The 25,383-nt window shown below is 38.8% G+C and overlaps 2 protein-coding genes across 5 annotated transcripts in view; both read right to left on the bottom strand.

Annotated features, from left to right (window-relative positions):
• Positions 1–16,227, bottom strand: part of spon1a (spondin 1a) — a 58,028-nt gene extending 41,801 nt beyond the window's left edge. For both annotated transcript variants that reach the window (XM_077520038.1, XM_077520039.1), the window contains exons 1-3: positions 15,670–16,227; positions 14,364–14,470; positions 6,887–7,020 (exon numbers count right to left, since the gene is read on the bottom strand). In XM_077520038.1, coding sequence (XP_077376164.1) covers positions 6,887–7,020; positions 14,364–14,470; positions 15,670–16,204 — 776 coding nt within the window. In that variant the 5' untranslated portion in view covers positions 16,205–16,227. The remainder of the gene's footprint in view (positions 1–6,886; positions 7,021–14,363; positions 14,471–15,669) is intronic.
• Positions 16,029–25,383, bottom strand: part of kiaa1549lb (KIAA1549-like b) — a 93,130-nt gene continuing 83,775 nt past the window's right edge. For all 3 annotated transcript variants that reach the window (XR_013283308.1, XR_013283310.1, XR_013283309.1), the window contains one exon: positions 16,029–16,172. The gene's annotated coding sequence lies outside the window, so the exon portion shown is untranslated. The remainder of the gene's footprint in view (positions 16,173–25,383) is intronic.

Genomic DNA, 25,383 nt, shown 5'->3' with positions numbered 1-25,383 from the left:
CTGTGGAATAAAATAATAATAAATAGAAATATTTAAAGAATAGAATTTGACCTGTTGTTTTTTATAGCTTAGCTATAATTACACTTTAGATCAAATTTGGGTGAAAGTGGGACCTGAATTAAAATGAGTTTGACACCACTGCAATAAATTGTTAGGTTTAATGCAGTGTGCAAAAGTAGCCTATATAACACATTACATACTGGTACTGTATTTTTAATTACTTAAGACTTAGACTTAGATTTGACTTTATTGATCCCTTTGGGATGGCTCCCTCTGGGAAATTTACATGTCCAGCAGCAATGAGAACAGATCATAAAATAAAAAAAATAATTCAGTCAATCAATAAATAACAGTAATTATACAAGTAATAATTATACAAATTTGTATAAATGTTACAAATAAATCGCAAAACATGAATGACACATTTTAATAGACCTACTTTTCAGTGAACTTTTGTTTTGAAATTAAAGACTAATTATGAGGGTAAAGTTAGCATTCTGTGGCTACTTTCAGAATATGACTTTTAGTCAAAAGAAACTTGTTTCACTGTTTTTATTCAAAGCCAAAAAAATTATGTTTACTTGTTAAATGCCGGAAGATAATTTTTGTAACTGTGTGCAATGATTAACCTGTAAAGACACCGTTAGTGACAACACAACTAATGTGCTGCTGCTACTGCTACAACAATTGACAATATCTTAGCCAATGACCACATCATCAGTGAGTGAAAATCTGACCAATGACGATACAGTTAGACAGCAAAAAGTGATAACTGAAATAGCATTACTTTTGTACCATTTTATTCCACCAATGGTTAAATGACACAAGCAAAATATATTAAGTGCCCCATGTAATGGAAGCATATTTTTCATTTTTCTTTTTTTTTTTTATATCTCATTAGATTTGCCAGATACATAATAATAATTATAGATACACATAATAATGTGTCTAATTTGCAGAGGTGGACACTTCCGTCAATTGCCAATAACGTTCCTACTTTTTAGTGAGTGCACATTGATGCAAAGCCTCAAAAAAATACCCGGACTGAGCACCGACTGAAGCGGGTTTATCGAGTGAGTATTGACAGTCCTTCTTATCCTGCTTTTTTTGTTTGTTTGTTTTTTTGCGAGACTTCACATCATAAAGAATGCTCCAAAAATGCGGAAGCACTCGGCAAAAGCTTGGCATCGTCAACGATGGAAATCGACTATTAACGGAAGTGGCCAGGTCTGCTCATTTGTATATGGCAACATGTCATTTCTGTAGAAAAGAGAAAAGTCAAGTCAAATGATGTCACCGGCACTCCTAATTGTTCACGCTTTAATTCAATCTCACCCCAATTTCATATATCTCAAGGAGAGTTGCACACGCCGCTGCGCCCTCGCCCACTTTACTGGGCTGGCCAGACAATCAAGTGGAGTAATGCTTACTTAACATCCAATTTAAATTCTATCTCACTTTGCTCCGTCCACACCGCAACCGATCACAATCACGCCTAAAGTGCATTGATTTGAAAGACTGCATATGTGTGCGTGTCAGAGAGAGAGAGAGAGAGAGTTAAAATGATTAAAATGATCATTTTCATTCAAAAACTTTCCTTTTACAAGCTGAAGATATGCGAAGAAGAAAAATTCAATTCTCATTTTCCCCTACCCCGCCTGAGAATTAATTTGTTTCTTTTCGCTTCTCCCGCAGATTAAAGCACAAAACAGTAACTTTGAGAAAACGTGGCGCAAACGGCGCACAAAAAGGATGTGATAATGGAGCCGTTTGTCCTATCGCTTTGACAAAAAGGTAGCGTTTGACACGTGCATGTGGGTTGGATGTTCGCTGATATGCTGCCTGGCTAAGACCGCCCATCAGAGTGCGAGACACGGCCTCGCATTATCTCACACCAGACGGAGATGAGGAATAAATTGCCTCCCGCCTACAAACGGAGAGAAAATTGATGGCGGAAACTTCGCAAGTGACTGCTGTACGTACTCGCGTATGACTTATTAAGGCTTTAAGGAGCACGATGAATAAAGCCGGCAGGTTCAGCTGTGGCAAAGTAGTTTCACTTTAGGCATTTACAGGTCACATTGCGTTTTATGATGAGGTGGCTGCTGGCGAAATGCATAGACGGCAATTATTTACAGTCCACTACATAGACGCATAAAATTGAAGTGTTGGCTTTGCTGCTAACAGTGAACAGAAGGTCATTTAAGTAATTCCTCTTGTCCAGCAGTGCCTTGAGATACGAGTGACACAATTTGGGTTTTTCCTCGATATGAGACGTTATTTTCTTGCTTTCACTCGCAAGTAAGTATCGGAGATATCGGCGCTGTATTGTGGCAGCTAACTCAACTCAAATTACTTCAAATAAAGCAGGAGATTGTGAATAATTTAAGATGTTTAATGCATTCCTGGTTAATGTTTACAGACACAGCTAATTAGATAAACAGAGAAATAAACGTTCATTTAAAACTTTTTCATTTGAGGGCCACATACAGAAAATCAGAAGGACGCAAGGGCCACATAATGTTATGAAGAGAAATGGTGTTTGGTCCTAAAAATTGCACAAATAATTTATTTGTGCTTTTGCATATTTAGTTATATATATTTTAGTTATATATTTAGTTTAAGTTTTGTTGTTTAAAATTTAGTTAGTTTTCATTCTTTTTCAGGGTGGTTCTGTTAGTTTTTTTTATTAGTTTTAGTTCTTTAATAAATGTTTAGTTTTAGTTTAGTTAGTTTTAGTATTAGTTTTAGTGTGATCAATGTGTGCTTGCAAGTAAGTGCCTCAATATTGTTATTAGAGATTGTAGGTGGTTTATATGCATTGCTGTTATGGACAAAATCACAAAATTGTGCTTTTTTTTTTTTTTTTAGTATGAGCTCTCTTTTTGACAATATTGTGATCTTTTTTAAATATCGACAAAGCCCCCACAATATTGTGATAATATCGTATCGTGATGTTTGGATATTGTTATATCCCTAATGGATGGATGGATGGATTTATGTATTTTCTGGACTATAAGTCGCACTTTTTTCATCGGTTGGCTGTTCCTGCAACTTATACTCCGGAGCGATTTATACATGAAAAAAATATACCGGGGGGTATATAATGTCACAAACAGCCACAAGAGGCCATGCATTTTTGGCCTAGTATGACTTATACTCCGGAGTACCGTATTTTTCGGATTATACGTCGCTCCGAATTATAAATCGAACCAGCCAAAAAATGCATAATTAAGAAGGAAAAAACATATATAAGTCGCATTGGAGTATAAGTCGCATTTTTGGGGGAAATTTATTTGGTAAAATCCAACACCAAAAACATACATGTCATCTTGAAAGGCAATTTAAAATAAAAATAAAAGAGAGAACAGGCTGAATAAGTGTGCGGTATACGAACGTTACATGACTGACATAACTGGTAATGTCAGTAACGACGTAACATATTAAGAGTTTCGAGCGAGCAGTGACGGGAGTCGGAGGCGGAGTGTTGAAGCACGGAGGCAAAGGCTGGCGTCTTAACAGCAACTCCCCACTCAGCTAGAAGCTAACAGGCTAACTCCCCTTTTCCACCCGGAACTCTCCCTTCGTCCCAACGTGCCGTGGGTGAAATAAGTTCCCATCACTACAAGTTATTCATATAACTTTAGCATAAAGAACATGCTAACAAGTTCACCAAACTATCAGTTTCACTCCAAATCACTAAATCCAATGAAATCTTCATCCTCGGTGTCACTTTTAAACAACTCCCGCAACTCGGGAGGTAGACGATGCAATGTTGAACTTATTAACACAGGCCTAGAGCGCCCTCTTGCGGTCTAGTGTGAAAATAACATGTGAAATGATATAATAATGTGTTAATTAAAGTCGCACCCCCAGCCAAATTATGAAAAAAACTGCGACTTATAATCCGAAAAATATGGTACTCTGCTAGTAAGGCCGTGTTCAGTGATCAGTCAATATTAATTTATGTTGACCGTTTCAAACTAATCTACTGTTCCTTGCAAACGACAAAACCCAACTACAAATAGCGCGTTGCATCACCAGATACGACACTGACGCACGGTTACTATAATTGGATACTGAATAGTTTAAAAACGTTATTGCTCGGGACTTGGGACAATAATAAGCGTCGTCGTTCAACTCTGTCATCGTGAGCCAACCTAACCGCCGCGCTCAATCTTTCCGTCTGAAAGACAGCAACTTGCCCGCCAATTATGCTGCAGCAAACCACTCGGGAGGGGCCACGTGAGTCACGGCAGCTTTTAACAGACATGCTTTTAATTTCAAGGACATATGTTGTTTGCATAATGACGTCTTACATTTGGACTGACAGATGTGTCGCTCGGCTCAGGAAACGACATTGACTGAAAAACAAGCATTGGACGCGTGTTGGGCTAACCAATGTTACTCTGCAATATTTGTGATTATTCGTATTGTTTTCGCCAGTGTTAGTTGGTTTGCGTATTCACGGATTATATAAAAACATTTTACTGACCGCAATCTTTCAACATTGGCTGAGGTGTGACTATCCACCTGTGTGTGTTTGTTGTGTGAACATCTCTTCTCTATGAATAGCTCTCATATTTAAGCCCTGGGGTCAAATTTGATCTTGTTTAAATTCTTGTGATTTTGTCCAAAATATGACTTTTCCTTTGTTGTGTCATAACGAAGTCATTTATGAATATTTTTTTCAATTTCAACCACTCAAAATGTATCTATACATATATAGTCTTTATTTATTTATTTATTTATTTATTTATTTATTTATTTATTTATTTTTAATGCCCCTATGGACAAATAATAGCAGTATTATTCGACTAACTATGCTGTACATATATAGAAAATAAAAGTCTAATTTGGACATTTCATAAAGAGAAAAGCCAGAAAATGGGCAAATAATGCCAAGGGGCTTAAAAAAAAAAAAAAAAAAAAAAAAAAAAAACGCTTGAAAGGACGTTACATGTGTTGGACCTCGTCGATCAATACGACTTTATTAAAACTTTTGTTGTGTTGCAGCCCAGAGGCACACAACAACCTTCATTTTGACATCTGCAGGTAAGAGAAGAAGAAGCCGTAATAAATACTCAGCGCCAGCCTGTAATCTTGATTTCCAGGGGTATCTCTTTTGAACGCTAAGCTTAAAAGTCCTGGGAGAGAACTTTGACTAGATGAAAAAAAAATTAAAAAAAATGACTATGATCAGTTACGACGTGTTGAATTAGCCATTGGTAGCTTCGTGGTTCTGCCTTTTGTGCATCTGATGCAAGATCATTTCCTATTCAGCTTTTATCTTCCCTATCGCTCCTGAGCAAATAAACAGCAGCGATGAAAACAATGCAGTCAAGAAAGGTAAAATAACAATTATGCAATTCATTGATCAGAGAAAAGATGTTTTTCAGCTCCGATGTATCCTTTAGCAAACTTCCCCTCAATACTTGCCTATGCTCGCGGATTAATAAAAGGATATCTGCCATGATCTGTCTTCAGCTGAACATGAATAACGTTTTTTTTTTTTTTTGAGTGGGCCCGGAAGGCACAAAACAAAGACATTTATTGCTGTCAATCAACTGCAAAAACCAACACAGGTTAATGAATCGCTTGAAAGGCCAAGTGGGAAAGAAAATGACTTTTCGCTCTGCTTAAATTGTGGGAGGATGATGTAATGGTACAGGATTATTACCAAGGCTTCATATGTGCTAATTGTAGTGATCACTGCAAACGGGTTTGAACTGCAACTCCTTTTTGAACATGTTTATGCAACCAATGTTGTAATGATTATTTCTAAATGTGTTTTGCTGGTGAGGTTTCTTCTTTATTTGTTGCTTGGTCTTAATTTTGCTGTGATTTTTTATTTTTATTTTTTTACAGTAGCTGTATTATACTGTAGGTTACTCTAATTTCTATGCAGATTTGAATTAAATAGTTAAAAAAAAAAAATTCAATGCAGAATAATGTTTACCAAACGTTAACAACGGAAATGTAGCGGAAATTGTGGGGTAATATTAAAAATGAACAGATGTGACAGATTGTTTTTATTTATTATTATTATTATTATTATTATTATTATTATTATTATTATTATTATTATTATTTATTTATTTATTTATTTATTTATTTATTTATCTAATTATTTTTTTTTTATTTGGGGCATTGAAGAGAAAATTAAATTTTAAAAAAAAAGAAAGAAAAAAGAAAAAGAAGAGAAAATTAATCAAAAAAATTAAAATAAAAAAATCTACACAAATGGAGGATTTTAATTGGCAGGACACTATCATTTTCATGCTGAGAGGGAGAGAACAACTACACAGTAACTGGTAAAAAGAGAAATTAAATTCCACTGTACTCGTTTGTGTCCGGATTTGTAACCAAAAAAAAAAAAAAGTTACAGTACCTCTTAGAATTTCATAAAAATGTCACACAGATTTTTCAATCAGAACATTACCAGTTGCCTTTCATTTTTTTCGGGGCTATTGACCACGATCTTGCACCTATGTCCAGGCATATGAACTTAACATCCTCTCGAGAAGATAATAGGTATTAATTCTTATCATGAGACAGAGCCATCAAGCACTCCGCATTATTATACAAAGGGCACCGTAAGGACACAAAATTCCACACAAAACTTAAAGTAACCAAACATTGCAGCGGTATTCACATAGAAAATGTATAAAACCAGACAACCTCAAAAAAGTGAAAACGTCCTCTATGTTTTCCCAACAAGGCACTTTGGATTATTCCATAATTTGAAGGACCTATCAACTCTTCTGTATGTCAAATGCAAACGTGAAAGACACGCTACTTGTACACTTCAATGTAATGTGCACCCCTTTGTTGTTTTTGAAAGTGCTATATCGATAAAGTTTGAGCTGATACTCGACATACATACTTGAGGAATACACATCCAGATCCGCTCGGGGGCGCGGTCCAGAACACCTGGATGCTGGTGCGTCGGCGAGGCGTCCCCTCGGTCACTGCAGGCGGGCAGTTGATCATAAACTGTGTCTCCTCCTCATCAATTATCTGTAGAAACAACAAACGTTTATTCGACGAAAATAATACTCAGCACATTTAGCATAGTTGCATCGACATTTCTTGCCATTGGAACCCTTTTTAACTGCATGACATAGAGGTGATTTGTCCACGTTCAATATTTCTGGAATCCTTTTTAGGGATGCACGATAATATCGGTGGCCGATAATTATCGGCAATTATCGACCAATTTGACATCAAACAGATAAACCAGATAATAGAGAACTCCACCGATAATTAGCGGCAATTATCTACCAATTTGACGGCATACAGATAAACCAGATAATAAAGAAATTTGCCAAAAATTATCAACAATTATCGACCAATTGGATTTCATGCAGATAAACCAGATAATAAACTAATTCACCAAAAATTATCAACCCATTTGCCGTCATACAGATAAACCAGATAATAAAGAAATTTGCCAAAAATTATCGGCAATTATTGGATTTCATACAGATAAACCAGATAATAAACTAATTCACCAAAAATTATCAACCAATTTGCTGTCATACAGATAAACCAGATAATAAAGAAATTTGCCAAAAATTATCGGCAATTATCGACCAATTGGATTTCATACAGATAAACCAGATAATAAACTAATTCACCAAAAATTAAAAACAATTTGCAGTCATACAGATAAACCAGATAATAAAGAAATTTGCCAAAAATTATCGGCAATTATTGGATTTCATACAGATAAACCAGATAATAAACTAATTCACCAAAAATTATCAACCAATTTGCTGTCATACAGATAAACCAGATAATAAAGAAATTTGCCAAAAATTATCGGCAATTATCGACCAATTTGAAATTGACAATTTGATTTGAAACCTTGTGTAAATTTTACACAATGTTTCACTGTATTTGTACACGTTAGACTGATCGTAGGACTCGAAAGTATATTTGTATTCAAGTTCATTTTGCAAACAATTATTGGCTTACTTATCGGTTATCGACATCGGCACGTCTAAATTATTGCTTTATCGGTGTCGGTTGAAAATAGCATTATCGTGCATCACTAATCCTTTTGAAATAGAAGCTTTATTCCCTCGGGAGGTGTGGCTTATACAAAAGATGCATGCACCCTTGTGGTGAGTTCAATTGCCCATCAGTCTTCTAAATGAGTATTCATGCCACAAATGTTATTCTTAAATTTTAATGATTAAAACCAGTTTGGTCAATGGGTGAAACATTTGCAGTCATTTCATTGTCATGCTCGACAAATGTCAAGAGTACGGTAAAGCTGAAAAAGCGTTTGGCAACAATTGGGTGCGTGAGGGGAATAATGAGGATACAGAAATGTTCACATTTGTACCGATACGTCGTTCTCGTTTGCTGGACTCCATGGAAATGATCTCCGGAGCCTGAATGCATTTTACCGGTGAAATAAAGTAAATTGAATTGCAAAGATCAATAACTAGGTCCCATCAGAAAATAAACTCCCACGTTCTCAATCATCACACTTATTGACTCAGCGTCATTTAAAAAAAAAAAAGGTGCAGTCTGATGCATGCGCATGAACTGTGCCCTCTATTCGCGATTCATAACACATACTATATCATTATAGAATATTAAAAATGTGTGAAAACCAATACTGACTACAGGCTAAAAAAATATATATATATTTTCGAAGAGGCAACATCGGGGCTCTAAAAGCAAGAACTTCCTGCCGCCATGAAGCTGTCAGCAGGGAATTTTCATTGTCAGTTCCCGTTATGAATGATTCCCCCGGGAAAATGGATGGTGCGAGGTTTAATGTGGGTGTGCGTGTTTGTGAGTGTGTGCATGTGCGCATAGGTGTGTGTACGTGTGGTGGACTTACATCAATGTGGGGACATACTCTTCAAAATACTCGCACTGGGGAATGCATTTTAAGATTGTGAAAAGTCTGTTTGAACTTTGTGTATTTTGTCTGATCCATCAGAGTGTGCGTCTCTCCACTGTTCCCGAAACCGCACACATTTGGAATGGAGGACGTTATGTCTTCTCTCACTTAGGGCCTGATTTACGATTGCGTCTGACAAATGAGCCACGCGGTTCGTTTTTGCGCGTCGTCAGAGGTGTTTATGCAAAGGGATGAATTTAGCACACGTTAACGAATTTACCAAATGCGAGACCAATTGTGTGCAAGCATTTTGGAAGGCTAGAAACAAAAACTTTAGAGCAGGGGTGTCCAAACTTTTTCCTCTGAGGGCCACATACAGAAAAATAGAAAGCTGCAAGGGCCACTTTGATTTTTTTTTTTTAAAGTTATTTATTAACACATTCATTGCCAGACCAGCAAAAAATGCATCATTTGACGTCTTTTTCCGTCAATGGCAGTGAATGAGTTAAACATGGTAAAAATCAACGAAGCAATTATAAATTGTTGATATAATGTACAGTTACTTATTGAAAACTGCTAATAGTGACCCCTGTGTGCCACTATGATAGATATGCCTCTCCACTGAGCAGCAGTTGATCCCATCTTGACATTCTCAACCACAAGAACAATCGGTCGTCAACTGACCAAACTTAACCACCTCACATTTTTTTCATTAATAATTACCCATTAATTAATGTGATGTTTTCACAAATTGGACGTTGACACTAAGAAACAAGTGGATGAAATAATTTTTATTTCTGGAACTGAATTATTAGCTGCTCTTTGGAATGTGGGAGGAGATCGGAGTACCCGGAGAAGACCCACGCGGGCACAGGGAGAACATGCAAACTCCACCCAGGAAGGCCGGAGCCTGGACTCGAACCTGAGTCTTCAGTACTGGGAGGCGGACGTGCTAACCACTCAATCACCGTGCCGCCGCCAAATGCTATATAAGTTCAATTAAATAAAAACAGCACCTTTATTTTTCACTTCCTCAAAATTATAATAGATTTCCTTGTACTGTATGTTGTTGGTCTTCCACTAACACTTCCAATTCCATCGCTTCAAACTTGATTTTGTGCTCGTGATGCTCTTTCAAATGTTCCATTGTGAAAACCATCAGAAGTACATAACGCACAGATGCATGCAATTTTGCATATTAGTGAATCAGACCGTTTTGCATGTAATTGCATGCAGACTGTTTATTAATTGGTCATTAGATGATTGGGGTTTTTTCCCCTCCCTCCTTCCTCAAACTTACATTTAAAAAAAATAATCTTAGAATCTCGAGGTGCTACTTAGCGAACCACCAGGCTTCCTGTTCTGTCTTCCTCTGTTAATTATTGTTGCTTTTCTTGTTTCTCGAACGAGTTGCGCGTGTTTTTACATACTTGGCCAATAAATCTGATTCTGATACTGATCATGGGTGGAACAACACTGGGTTGTGGTAGTTTGTGGGGAGTGACGGTAATGTGTGCAACATGGACTTCTATAAAGAACATTGGAGCGTGGAGAGTATTTAGAGAAAGTGAAGACATTTTCAACAGCCCCCCCCCCCCCCCCACTTTATCAGTAATATGTGATTGTGCATTTGTGTGTGTCTGCGTGTGTGCGCGCATGCGTGGGTGGGTGGCCTGTCAGATTACACCCACTCGATATATCCGCGGTTTCTTACAGGAATCCTCGGGTGACCTGACTGGATGTCAGCACATGTTAAAAATCGGTGAAGCCTCGTGGGTATCAATTAAGCAAAGTCTACACAAGCAACCAATTGCTAAACGGGGACTTTCGACCTTTTTTGTTTACATACTCATTCCTGTCGGATGTTACAAAAACAGACTGGAACGATTCAATCAGGAAAAATTGGCACAACATGTGGGAGAAGTTTGGCGTTAAATTTTAAGTACTGTATTTTCCGCACTATAAGGCGCACCGCATTATAAGGCGCACCTTCAATGTATGACATATTTTCAAACTTTTTCCATATATAAGGCGCCACAGTAGAGGCTGGGGTTACGTTATGCATCCATTAGATGGTGCTGCGCTAAAGGGAATGTCAACAAAACAGTTAGATAGGTCAGTCAAACTTTATGAATAGATTACAAACCAGCTTTCTGACAACTCCACTCCCAAAATGAATAAACAGCCGTTTTATTATTTTCTCTGAGGTAAAGTATTAGTATTAGCTAGCGATCCAAGATGGCGGGATCTTCTGCGCATGCGCGTCACCGATCGTGCAGGGTCACGATAGCGTCTTGACAGCGAGACCTGTTGCGGCTCAATATTGATCCATATATAAGGCGCACTGGATTATGAGGTGCATGGTCACCTTTTGAAAAAATTAAAGGCTTTTAGGTGCGCCTTATAGTACGGAAAATACGGTACATCCAATTTCAATTTCAATGTCACATCATCACCTGCCATGCTGCTCTAATACCTCATGGCGGTACGTTGCCAACCTCTGACTTGACTCTGTCTTGAACCCCATCATCCGCACCACAGTATTTCCCGAGATGTATTGTCCCGTGAGGTACCGCCCACCAGTTTAGCCACTCTAACATGCACACACGGCGGCAGCTGAGTGTCGGATAAAAGTGCTTCTCACGAAGTCAGGAGCCGTCCTGAGACGATGACGCGATGAGGCACACTGAGATTTCCAATGAGCTGTACGTCAAATAACATCTTGTGTTGAAGCTTTTCGCTTTTTTTTCTCCCCGCCTGGATGCCTGCCCACCCATGTAGGAAAAAGAAGAATGGAGGAATTAAATGTGTGTGCAGTTGGGGAAGATGTGTGTGGGGTTCACAAAAGGCATACAAAGCAAAAGATTAAGTGAGACGGTGACAATCGAGGAATACGCTGTACTGAACTTCTTGACAGCAGTATATTTTCACATGACATCAGGAACAAGATAGCAGCGACGATTCTGCAGTGGTGCAGCGTGGGTTGCCAACGCCGGGGGCAATTCAGACAATTTAGGCCCCCAAGCCCTATTACCAGCCTGCACCAGGGTTGGAATAGTTTGGAATAAGCGACTCGGAAGATGGATGGATGGATGGATGGATGGATGGATGGATGGATGGATATATAGATAGATGGATGGATGGATGGATATATGGATGGATGGATGGATGGATGGATGGATGGATATATAGATGGATGGATATATAGATGGATGGATGGATGGATGGATGGATGGATGGATGGATGGATATATAGATGGGTGGATGAATGGATGGATGGATGGATGGATGGATGGATATATATATAGATGGATGGATATATATAGATGGATGGATGGATGGATGGATGGATGGTTGGTTGGATGGATGGATGGATGGATGGATGGATGAATGGATGGATGGATGGATGGATGGATGGATGGATGGATGGATGGATATATAGATGGGTGGATGAATAGATGGATGGATGGATGGATATATATATAGATGGATGGATGGATGGATGGATGGATGGATGGATGGATGGATGGATGGATGGATGGATGGATGGATGGATGGATGGATGGATGGTTGGATGGTTGGATGGATGGATGGATATATAGATGGGTGGATGAATAGATGGATGGATGGATGGATGGATGGATGGTTGGATGGATGGATATATATATATAGATGGATGGATATATAGATGGATGGATGGATATATAGATGGATGGATGGATATATAGATGTTAATGTTTTAAAAAAAATTGATACTACTCACACATTAAATTCATTCATCTTAGTCGCTTGTTGTGAAGTGAATTGAGTTGACTTCACTGCCTCTACAGCACTCATATCTTGAATTCTTGCTCAAAAGTAAAAAAAAAACAAAAAAAAAACAAGAAATCAGTCGAACCTTGGCTCATATTTTCAATAACTCTTAATTCATGTGACTTGCAACTCAAGGCACCATTGTATGTGTACAGAATTTCTTTTTTGCAAACTAAAAAGCAAATGAGACGCATTGGCAAACATGTGCAGCCGGCATTGCAGTGATACGAAAATCAGGATCCACCGGCAAGGCGCAGTTGCATTGTCTACAAAAAGTGCTTGTCGAGTCCAACGTCTTTTGTCCCCTTTGGGGCAATGTATGTTTCTTTGTGCCCATCAATGCGGAAGCGTTCTACAGCATGACGTTTTAGCATCCTCTTACATCAAGCAACTCCAGGCTGGGGATGTAAGAGAATAGAAAAAAAAATAATCCCTGCGACGAGTCTGTGAGGAGTCTGCAGGGCAAAAATAGAATATTCTACTTTTTATGTCCTCAAAATTTAGAGGCTAAGTTCACAGCGAGTGCCACCGCAGAGCAGTGTAACTTTGGTATATGTGGTCACTGTGCACAGCAGATTGGGCTGCAGATTCAATAAATCAATTTAAAAAAAAAAAAAAAAAGGAAGAATTCTGAATATGTTGCTAAATCTGTCCTCTCTAACAAAACAATGATTTCATGCTAGGCTCACAAACATGTGGTTAGCTGAGATTGCAAAGACACTGCATGATGGGCTTTAGTACTTGCAGTTGTTCTACAGTAGCAAGCGTACATTTTCACAAAAACAATCCCGTTCGCTCCTGGCTGTTTTACTGGATTTTGACTGATTTTGCAAGGCCCACAGAATATTGTGTTCTATTGCTATAAAAACCTATCAAAAGAAAGATCAAAGTCTCTTCTTTCAGCAGGAAAAAAAAGTATGTTTCTATCTGTTTCCGTTTTGCAGCAATTAGCATTAGAAGAGAGCTAAGTTTCACCAGTTTTCAGAAATCTATTCAAAATTCTAAGTAATTTAGCTTTTTTTCTACATGGCTCTGGTTGATCTCCTTTGCTCTGCTGCCACCTGCTGGCCGTTTGTGTAATAACTACCATTTCTGCAACCGTTCTTTGCAGCTGAGGGGCTGCATCAAAGCCTTCTGTATGCTCTAGCTAGCATAAAAAAAACACACACAAAAAACGTATAAATACGTCTTTGGGACACTTACAACATAAAAAAAAAACGTCTTTACACGTTATTGGGAGCAAATGAGTTCACGAAGCGCACTGTTAGTGCATCTATATCAATTTAAACATCCGTGTTGAAATGAATAATGAAGGCAGAGAACGATAAAAGTGACTCAAGCATATTCTGTGACCGTCATTTCTCACACCACTAACCAATATTCTCCTCCTATCTGCTACTTACACCGCATTTTAACTGCAAAGACTTATTTGGACCCTTCGCCATCGTCAGGTGTCAGCTCAACACTTCTCTTCCTTCCCTCTCCTTCCTCAGGCTTTGCTTCACTCAAATGCTAATTGGCCTCTAACCTCCAGCAGTTTCTTTGAATGTACAGTAAACCACATACGAGACTGCCTCTATATGTTCCTACAGAGTCATAGAATACATAAAAAGACGTTGAGATGAAAAATTCAGCTGGAAATGTTGACGTGACTAATAACAATGTAAATGTTTCGATTTTATCTTACCTGGAAATTTCCAATGTAGTCCTCCTCCTTGTCTCCCGCTGTGCCGTCCTTCAACGCGATGAGGGTGAAGCCTCGGAAGTAGGAGGGGTTGGTCGCAAACAGGGTCACTGGATGGGGGGGGATCAGAGTAGCGAAAGGAAAATGGAGATGAACTTTTTATTCGGATGCCACAACCGCCTGAACATAAAAAAAAAATGTTTTTTTTTTTTTCTTGAGGATGCAGCATGCAAATATGTTTCAGATTTTAAAAATGTGTGAAAAGATGTTGAACAAACGTTGATTGATCAAGTTGGAAATTGAATCACCAAAATGATGCGGTATATTTCAGTTTATAATGTGAAATGTATCATAATAACAGCAAGACATAACAATGGAACAAAGGAAGCAGCATGGCTCAACCACTACACAATGTAACATTTACTTTAAAATAGAGTAACAACTATAATGGGCTTTTTTGAGCTACAGTCGATATGTTTAATATTTCACTTGGGGGGAGAGAAAGGAGAGCGAGAACCAACATGAATGAGAAAGTTGTCGATATAGGACAGAGGACCTCCCATGATGCGCAATGACAAAATCAGCGGCATTATCCAATGCAATTCATTTTCTTTCACCGATTAAAAGAAAAACAAAAATAGTGGACAATGGAGGAATATTGGCATACAACATCACAAACGTGGATTTTATTTAGAACCGCTAGAGAAAGATCTATTTGCAAGCGCTCGGTAGTGCCATTGAGCATGGCACTGAAGCACCGAAGTGGTTTAATTTGGAATTGTCATAATTTTGAGCATCTTCTTTGCCAACTGCAGCACCTTTTTTTTAATACCAGAATAAAGACATTCTAAAAGTGTGTATATATTGGTGTTATTATATAATAAAATGACAGCCATAACCAAACCACAACCAGATCAAGAGTTTACTGATAGAGCCGTGCTCGAGTTTTGGAATAATAACAACCGTGTTTGTTTTCATTTGACCAGATTTATCTCATGTGCTTTAACATTCCAACCTTCGCTGCCAATTTTGCTCTTTTAAAACACATCTATAATGCCTCTAAGTATGAAATAAGATTTTATTTGAAGCCACTCAAATAAAACGTAATCTAACATGATTATAGAAGTGATTGGCTGGCAACCAGTCCAGGGTGTCCCCCGCCTACTGCCCAGAGCCAGATGAGATAGGCGCCAGCACCCCCCCCCCCCCCCCCCCCCCCGCGACCCTTGTGAGGAATAAGCGGTCAAGAAAATGGATGGATGGATAACGTGATTATAGAAGTGATGAAAGATGCAGGACGCACGCTAACCTCTGTAGGTGCTCCCTGGCTGGTAGTTCTCGGGCTCTCCTTCCACGCGAAGCCTGAACTCGCTGTTGCCGTCCCTGCGGGCGCTCTGAGCCCGCAGGATGCGGCTGCAGTAGCCGTCCGACTTGGCGCCGGTGTCAGAGGGCTCCTCGGTGGACATGAACGTGTTGCACGCCGCCGTGGAGATCAGCCACAGCAGCAGCGTGACGCGTGGGCGCAGCCTGCGCGATGCCATCCTAAAAAAAATAAAATAAAATAAAAAAAAATAATCTTGGGGCAACTTGCCGGAGGGGAAAACAAACTTCCAGAGCAAAGTGCCGTCCGCTAGGAAGCTGGATCCATGCCGGGAGAAGGCAAGGAGCGGGCGGGGAGCGACGATGTGCACTCTCCGAGGGAGACGCACACACTGGAGGCGTCTGGTGAGAGTGGAACGATAAGCAGCTTCCGTGGAAATGGCCGAGCGTGGAATGAGCGTTGCGCGGCTGTCTCCACGAGCACAGCTCGTCCTGTTGACCAACCAAGCAGCAAAGGCAAACATCCTCACAAAGGATGCAATGCGTTTGACGTGCCGAACTCGGTGCGTGTGTGCGCCACATTGCCACACGGGTGGGGCGCGCACGCGCAAACGCGCATTGCAAAGTATTCACAAGTTGGAAAGAAGAGTGGTAATTGTCGCTAATTCTAGCAGATAACACCAACCGGAAGTTTACATGCCACTGAACATATGCAGAAAGTGGCACAATGTACTACAAGTTTTAGCGACAAAACTATTATGGCTGTTTGTTGTGCTTTACTACAAAATCTGAAAACACAGATGTACAAACAACTTTTCTCATCATTAAATATATAATAATTCTCCAGCTCAAATACAGATATGTCTTTTTATATTAATTTAATTGTAATTGATTAATAATTAATTTAAAAATAAAAATCATGTCTTCGATCTCCATTTCTATTGTCCAGCCACTAAGTGCACTTCATGAACATGACAAAAAAACATAACTGGCATCACATTTAAATTAGGTTAAAGCTACAGTGTGGAAGTTTTAAACGTTAATGCTAAATGTCAATGCTCCATATATGGACAGATGAGTAGAAAGAAGCCTGACTTTTTAACTGTGACTGCACCTATCAGCTAATACAGGGTTAGGCAAAAATGATCTGACACATTTGTAGGTTGAATAAAAGACAAATAAAGTAGAGAAACAAATAAAGGTTATGATGACCCTGACCCTGTATTTTCCCTTCAAATGGCGGAGTGGTGTATTGCAAGCGCTTGACACAGAGGCTGCAGTTCGGCTTTAGGCCAGAGCATAGCTGTTTTTTTGCTATAGGCGAAGTAGGCAGCTGCCGAGGACCCTCCAAGCCACCAGGGGGCCCCCAAGCTCTTACCTGACGATGATTAAAATGTCTTGTCTTTATTCTATCTCTAACATTTCTATTTATTACATCCCATTTTTGATTAAAAACAAACAGGACATAAATAAAATAAACGGTGACGTTAAGCACTGGCTGGTGTTTTTGTGTCAGTTTGTGACGCTACGTCAGTAGAATGATTGACAGCTACTCGTCTACCCTTCCCGTTGGCAAAAGTACGACTAAATAAAACAGATGGCCGTAATGTCACCAAAAAGAAGTTATCGCAGCGGTGCGGAAAAAAAAGGAAAAAAAAAAAAAAAGAAAGAAAACTGAAGATGACGAATGGTCAAAGGAGAAAGGTAAGGGACTTGTTGATGATGGATAGTTGGAGATGAAACGTTATTTTATTTTATTTTTAGGAAGTTTGTTTATTTGTTTTGCTAGCCAACTCGCTAGCCTCGGACATTTATTTATAGATGTTAACTTTCTGGGCGGCACGGTAGTCGAGTGGTTAGCACGTCCGCTTCCCAGTTCTGAGGTCTCCGGTTCGAGTCCAGGCTCGGACCTTCCTGGGTGGAGTTTGCATGTTCTCCCCGTGCCCGCGTGGGTCTTCTCCGGGTACTCCGGTCTCCTCCCACATTCCAAAGACATGCATGGCAGGTTAATTGGGCGCTCCGAATTGTCCCTAGGTGTGCGTGTGAGTGTGGATGGTTGTTCGTCTCTGTGTGCCCTGCGATTGGCTGGCAACCAGTCCAGGGTGTCCCCTGCCTACTGCCCAGAGCCAGCTGAGATAGGCGCCAGCAGCCCCCGCGACCCTTGTGAGGAATAAGCGGTCAAGAAAATGGATGGATGGATGTTAACTTTCTCTTGAGCAGCTCTATAGTTCAGTGCAAAATTTGTAATTAGGTATGTGGCCATCATCAAGTTTCTACTGAACTAATGTTTGAGTTCACGTCCTGTTAAATTGGGTTCGCGACCGTGAGGTCAAGTGTCTGTTTTGTACTGATGTAACCGTGATATAACCATTATCTAGTTTCAACTAGTTTTAGGCTGTGTGATGTCAATCCTTAATCCTTTAGATGATGTGTGTAGTGTCAGGAATTTTTGGTGCTGTATGGGTCGACAGGCAATAGGAGAACTTCATGTCATACGATGTTTTGCCGCGCTCTATGATGAGTGAGAGATTCTCTATATAAGCTGTCTGAGGAGTGTGTGTTCCTTGGCAGGTTATCGTCCACCTGTTCCTGTGTACAGTGTCTCTGAGTTTCTGTGCCTCTCGATGTCAATAAATTGATCAAATCTTATTTGTGTCTGCGCCTTTGGGATCCAAACCTCTCAGCACACAACACCCAGGACCACCACTTTCCTCTCTGCAGGCTCTCCTGACCAGTAATACAGTATTAGGTGTTATGCTGATAGTGTGAGACTGATGTTAAATAAGTTAAAACTAAAACAAAACGAGAATGTCTAGGGATTGCTTCCATGAAAAAAATAACACAGAAAGGGATTGGCATAACCTTGAATTATGTATCAAAACTGAGTTTTATTCTATTCAAAAAGCTTTATTATTTACATGTAGAGGACTTCCAGACTTTCCTGTCATTTTTAATACTTGACATTCACTATCATTTGTATAGTCAGGGGGAAAAAAATAAAATATGGCACGCCGAGCAGAACCCCTACGGTTTATTGCCGGCTTCGGGAGGTGGACTAACATGTGACATTTTCTTGTAGCACCCCCGCAGTTTATTTCAGTCTTGAACAGGGTCAGCGGGTGTGGAATGAGAACGCAACCAGTTCTTGGCGCACTCTGATAAATGCCGAGCGTGTGTGCGCGTTCATTGTACTGCGGGTTGATGGAGAGATGCTGGAAAAGGGACGAGGCAGTCGAATGCTATACCAGCAGGTGTCATGAAAGCATTTTGTCTTCTAGCCCACGCTGAGCTGATTATTTTATTTTTTTCTACGCCTTCAGGTTATTCCCTGCTGCTGTTGTCAGAATATAAGTATATTGCATGTGAACAATATGCGCACACAATCACTCTTATTTCCTTGTGCCAACGAAGAAACTTCGGCATCAACACTGGCTTGCGATTATTGTGCAAAACAACACATGATTTTGACTGTGTAATTTATTTAATATCGCAACGAGGAGAAATCCAGTCAATAAGCAAGGTCATTTACTACTACAACAAGGATAAGAGTATTACTGCAGTACTTCTACATTCAAACTGGACATCAAACCATAGAGATTACTGAGGTTATCATTGTGTGAACTTGACAATTGTTTGATAAATAAATAAATACCTAAATAAATAAATAACTATGAATTTTTCGAATGCAGCAAATACCTTTTTCACGTTCTGGTTTGATTTGGTTAGATTTTTCATTACAGTTGTTTTTTTTCCATTTTGACTTTTATTTATTGAGTTACTTTTAATTTATTTTTTAGAGTTTGATAGTTTATTAGTTTTAGTTTTTTTGAAAATCGCTGCCTTCTTAAAATAATTACCTGTCATTTTATCAGAGTTTTTAGGAAACATGAAAAAATTGAGATGATTTAGGCAAAAATTATTTATTTTTTTGCAAAAAAATGATTTAGGAAATTATTTTAAGAGGGTGACGAAATGCTTTGTTTTCGTTGAGTTTTATTAGTTTTATTTTTGTGGGTTTATTTATGGTTTTATAGGTCTACTGTGATAAAGTAACGTAACCGGCAAGTCCCAAACAATTGTTCAACCATTCTTCTTCTGTAGGGCCATACAGTAAACGATCCCCGGAAGCTAAAATATGATATAAAAAGAGACAAGGACATTTTTGCTACAATTAATAGTTAGTTTTAGTTAATTTCATAAATGAAAAGTGTAGTTGCGGTTAGTTATCAATTTTTTAACACTCTTGTTTTTATTTTATTTCATTAAAGAAATTGTTTGTTTGTTCATGTTGCAGATGAACCAAATGTGGCCAAGTGAGCTTGAGTGGGCATAAAATGTAAATGGGACATTGCTGCCTTGCTGTTACTGCTGTAATGCACATTTTTATATAAAGAACATACAGAGCAACCCATTGCTGAATGGGTGTTAAATAGATAAGCAAGATTTTCCAATGCAACTTTTTTTTGTTCTCCTTGGCTTGGAATCTTGACAGTGAGGCGCCATCTTTGTGACGAAAGGATGATTGCCTCTGACACCCGACTTCCTCTGTTTTTTACGTGTAGAGCAGACAGTCATTGTGTGAACTGAATGCATATGTGAAAACTGCAAATCTTAATTGCGGAATCGACCTCTTAGAGTGGCCAACCCTACTTTACCCTCACCAACATCCTTAACAAATGAACAACTGCACAATTAATGACTTAAAGTTTGATGTTGTTTTTGGAAAATTATTCTGGACACGAAGTTATTGCGAGGGCTGGGTATTGCCGCCAACCTCACGATACGATACGTATCACCATACAGGGGTCACGATACGATGCGTATCGCGATACAAATGTATCCCAATACATGATCTTAAAGGCGATACGTATCCCGATATTTTACATTCATTTACTTGCATTTTATAATAAAAGTCATATGTATACCTAAAGGATATGTTTATTATGCTGGATGACAAAAATCTTTTTGTTCCTAGCTCTTCTGGTTTACCACCAAGCGGCGTGCCTGATCTAAATATCTACGCACTGCAGAGCAAAGAGCAGTTTTCACAAACACACCGGGAAAATTTATTAATAGGCATGAACCGATATGAGCAAAAATATCAAAGTATTAAAATTACAGCTCTATAATGTGCTTATTTTGAAATATTTGGGGAAATAAAAACAGCATTTTTTTTCATGTAACACATTCTATTTCGTTTTTTAAACAAAATATAGGAAAATTGGTACAGTTTATAAGTAAATAAATGTTGATATTCTTCCTCTGCTTTCATTCTTCTTAGCCAAGACACAGTGTCCAATTACCGGTGAGCTATTTTTGCATTAATTGAAGGCAATTAACTTCAAAGACGCTGCTGTTTTTTTTATTTTTTAGGTACAATGCAAGCTGCAAAGGCAAACGCTAACTGCCTATTTAAACTTAACGAGCAATATCGATTCTGACGCCTGCGTATCGATACGTGTATTGTAATGAGGCCCGCAACGATATATTGCCGTATCGATTTTTTGAGCACACCCCTATTGTAAGAAGTTTTCATATTCATCAGAGATTTCCGAGTCCAAAATATGCACACATGTGGTCGAGTTGAAGCGGCTATGATCCGTCAAAACCTCAAAAGCTAATTTTGAGTGGGCCACTTAGTCTGCAACAGCTCCAGGGGAGCGGCTGAGATGCAGCGACGCTGTCAATGTAGTGTGTCGGAGCTGTCTGTGTGCACAGTTGTGGACCACAGCAGTGCTGAAAATAGCTTTCACTTTTGGCTGACCTTTTTCTGGACCAAAATAGGATGACACATAGAAAGTATATTGGCTTAATGTGAAAACGTTGGGGGCTGGCTATGTTGATAAGAGTGTTGAAAAAAAAAAAAAAGTGGTGAAAAGCCCGATTAAATAATAAGAATTTACACTGTGATGAACAAAAAGCAAAACCGACCATTTGAAAAGTGTTGCGATGCCACACATATACAGTAATTAATCACCAGTTTTCCTGCAAGTGTCTATCAGCTACTTCAAAGAACTTTTTGTTGAAATAAAATGCTCATGAATACAATTTCAGTCTTTTGGGTCTCAAGAGCAATTATTAGAAAAACACTGTTTTGTTTCTGAGAAGGGATAGAGGTCAAAAAGGGAAAATCAAATTGGGCCGAAATTGAATCACGGTGAAGCCGGAGAGAAGGTTGATTAAACAAGCGAGCCCCCTGCTGCACATCATTAGGGATTATTAACCATGCCATAAGTCCAACGTACAGAGAACGACATCCATTCATTTTCTGTAGCGCCTAAGTGGTGAGAGGTAGGGTGCACCTTGAAAGTGTTGCCACCCAATCATGGGGCAACACAGAACTCTACCCTTTTTGTTTAATTTGAGAGAGAAACAATTATTGTTAAATATTTCTTAACTCTTAACAATATACCAAAGTTGTCTTGGCGAACTGCAATGTTGCAAAATTGATGATAGGAGACATATTGTGTATTTAGCCACCTTAACAGTTACCTCATTTGCTCCCAATAACGTGTAAATACGTTTTTTTTAATGTTCTAAGTGTCCCAAAGACGTATTTATACGTTTTTTGTTGTTGTTTTTCTTATGCTAGAGCATACAGAAAGCTTTGATGCAGCCTCTCAACTGCAAAGAACGGTTGCAGAAATGGTAGTTATTACACAAACGGCCAGCAGGTGGCAGCAGAGCAAAGGAGATCAACCAGGGCCATGTAGAAAAAAAGCTCAATTACTGACAATTTTAAATAGATTTGTGAAAACTGATTAAACTTAGCTCTCTTCTAATGCTAATTGCTGCAAAACGGAAACAGATAGAATCATACTTTTTTTTTTTTCCTGATGAAAAAAAGAGACTTTAATCTTTCTTATGATAGGTTCCATGCTTTCATTTCAGCAATTGAACACAATATCCTGTGGGCCTTGCAAAATCAGTCAAAATCCAGTAAAACAGCCGGGAGCGAACGGGACTGCTTCTGTGAAAATGGCTGGGAGTGGATGAGTTAATAATAATAATAATAATAATAATAATAATAATGATTGAGAATAGGCTCCCTGCTGGTGAGCTAGCACAAATCTGTGTATATGTACAGGATAAAAAATTACAATGAAAAGTAATCTTTTATGACATTATTCACCGATGCCTTGAAAGCACAGTGACAGTTATCCATTATTTATAGCCGCCACCTCAATACAGTACATCTCGTCTGGTCCAGCATGACAATGATGTATGCTAATCCGTGATGCCACACAAGCATAAAACCGCCATCGACAATATTGTTGCGACTCAATCATTGCCTGCACGAGTTATCTGCAAATTATGATGCATTACGAAGCGCTGCTGGTGATCCTCAGGACAAATATTTGTCTCTAGTGCAAGAAAAGGACTACTTGAGGGCGGTGTGGCTCAGTGGTAGAGTGGTTGTCTCCCATCCCAGAGGTTGTGGGTTCCATCCCCTGCCATTGTGACCACATCAAAGTATCCTCGAGCAAGATACTGAGCCCACAGTTGCTCCTGATGCTGCGTCATCAGTAGGTGAATTAGTAGTTGAATGTAAAGCACTTTGAGTGCCTTGTAAGATGGAAAAGCGCGATATAAATGAAGTACCCTTGACCATGATGATCAGACCAACCTATAGCCAAGAACTTTAAACTTCAAACATTTAAAAAAAATGTTATAGAGTGGAGGCTGCAAGGTCAAAAACTGTTTTGTTCATATTTCAAAACAATTTTCGTATAATGCAACTGAATTTTATTTTCAAATCTGTTCCAGAGTCAAACTAACATAACTGTACATGATATGCTTTAAGTAACACTTCATTCTCAACATGGTGAAGCAGCATTTAGTGGTGATGCTGCACAAATGGAATACAGCAGAAGTTAAGTCAGCTTTTAAATACAGGTTAAAAACTATGCTTTTTTTATCATGTTATGTTTTAGCTCATTTAAAGCATTTTAAAATCTTTTTTTCTTGCACTGTGCACTCTTTTAGTAATGTTAGTATGCTATCTACATAAATCTGCCTTGCCTTGCCTAAACATTCTAAACTGTCACTTAATTGTCATACAAGTGTGTGTGTGTGTTTTTTTTGTTTGTTTTTTAGGACATAAATGTTTTGTAGCCCTTTCATCACAAAGCTAAATCATAATATATCCAATTGGTAGAAAAAAACAACACAATGCACAAAACTCGGTGACAATTTGAAAGTGTCTGTCTCTCTATGTGGCCCACAACTGACTGGTGAGCGGTCCAGGGTGTATAAGCATATTTTTAAAAATGGATGGATGGACTTCAGACAGTAACTGGGGTGAAATTTCATGTGATGTCCATAACGACGAAGGTGCGAATTTCAGCTTTTGTACTTTTGAGACACACTTAAAGGAATTTGGTGGTTCCCCACTTACACGTTTTTGAAAGCTAGATCTTTCTATTTCCTAGCAGGGAAACAACGGGATCAATAAAAACATTTAATGCAGATCAATACTCCTCAATAGCAATTTCAAGCACTGTTGACAAAGTGACAGGATTGTACATTATTCGGTCTTTCTGGAGAATAGGAGACTTTAAAAAGTTTTAAACAAAGTTGACACAAATAGATTATTTGAAAATGGCTTACATGAAATATTGTACCCTCAAACACAAGACGAGAATTTGAGAAAACACTGTAGCAATAAAAGCTGAGTGCATTTAATGCGAGTATTCACCAGTGGGTGTAAAATTGGACTTTATTTGTAGTATTTCTTGTTTTAGATATTTATTTGGCGATCTGTTGAGGACAACTATTAAATATGTGTTAGCATCAAATGAACTCTTAAGCCTAGATAGCTTAATTAGGAAGCTCAAGATGTGACATTTGTAACTTTAAGAGTCCCCAACACACTTCAACAGATTTAAATCAGTATACTTTTAATAATACTTGAAACTTTGCTTGTTTGTATCTGCGCCATTATAATCTGCAAATTGTGGCCATGTTAGGTCATGCTTGTGAAGGCAGACATTTAGTTTTGATTTGTTCCGCACAAGTGGAACACAGTGTCTATACAAACGTGAAGGCCAGGACATCCAGCTGTGTGTGTTTTTCTTAAATGTCACATTACCATCAATGCTGCATTTGCAGGCAACTGATTAAAAAAAAATAATAATAATAAAAAAATCCTCCATTTCCGTCTCTCATGGGAACACACCAAATTGCACGTAGAACTAATGGTGCTATTTCGATGATCAACGGTTCAATGGGGCCGATATGTTCCACTTGTTTATGATGACTATTGTTGGGGCTGTTTGGAGGAGGGTTTCAACCTTTTTGCAGCTGACCTTTAGCAAGGGAACTGCACACGTAAGCTTCAGGTGCTTTTGTGTACCTATTTTTTTTTTTTCTCAATGTAGTGCCTAAGAGCAGTTGAGGTCCTGCATGTCGCCTCTAATTGCAAGCACTGCTCAAAACAATGCCATCATAACTTACTTCAAAGCCCCCCAAGGCCCACCAAGACTGCAAAATAAAACGAGTTTCTCGCACAGCATTCAATGCACAGTGAGAAACTGAAATTTTGGTACATTAAAAGGAGCATCCCACAAGAAACAATTTCAAATGCAAAAGAAAGAAATATAGATTGATTTAACAGCGCATCATAGCAATCCCTTAAGTAAGTTGTGAGCAGCATGGGAGGGCATCAAGGTCACGCAGAAATTGGATGCTAATTAAGTGCTTT

This window comes from Festucalex cinctus, chromosome 4 (assembly GCF_051991245.1).
Source record: "Festucalex cinctus isolate MCC-2025b chromosome 4, RoL_Fcin_1.0, whole genome shotgun sequence".
Lineage (NCBI taxonomy): Eukaryota > Metazoa > Chordata > Actinopteri > Syngnathiformes > Syngnathidae > Festucalex > Festucalex cinctus.
Note: the sequence above shows the minus strand (reverse complement) of the source record. Positions and strands in the feature narration are given on the sequence as shown.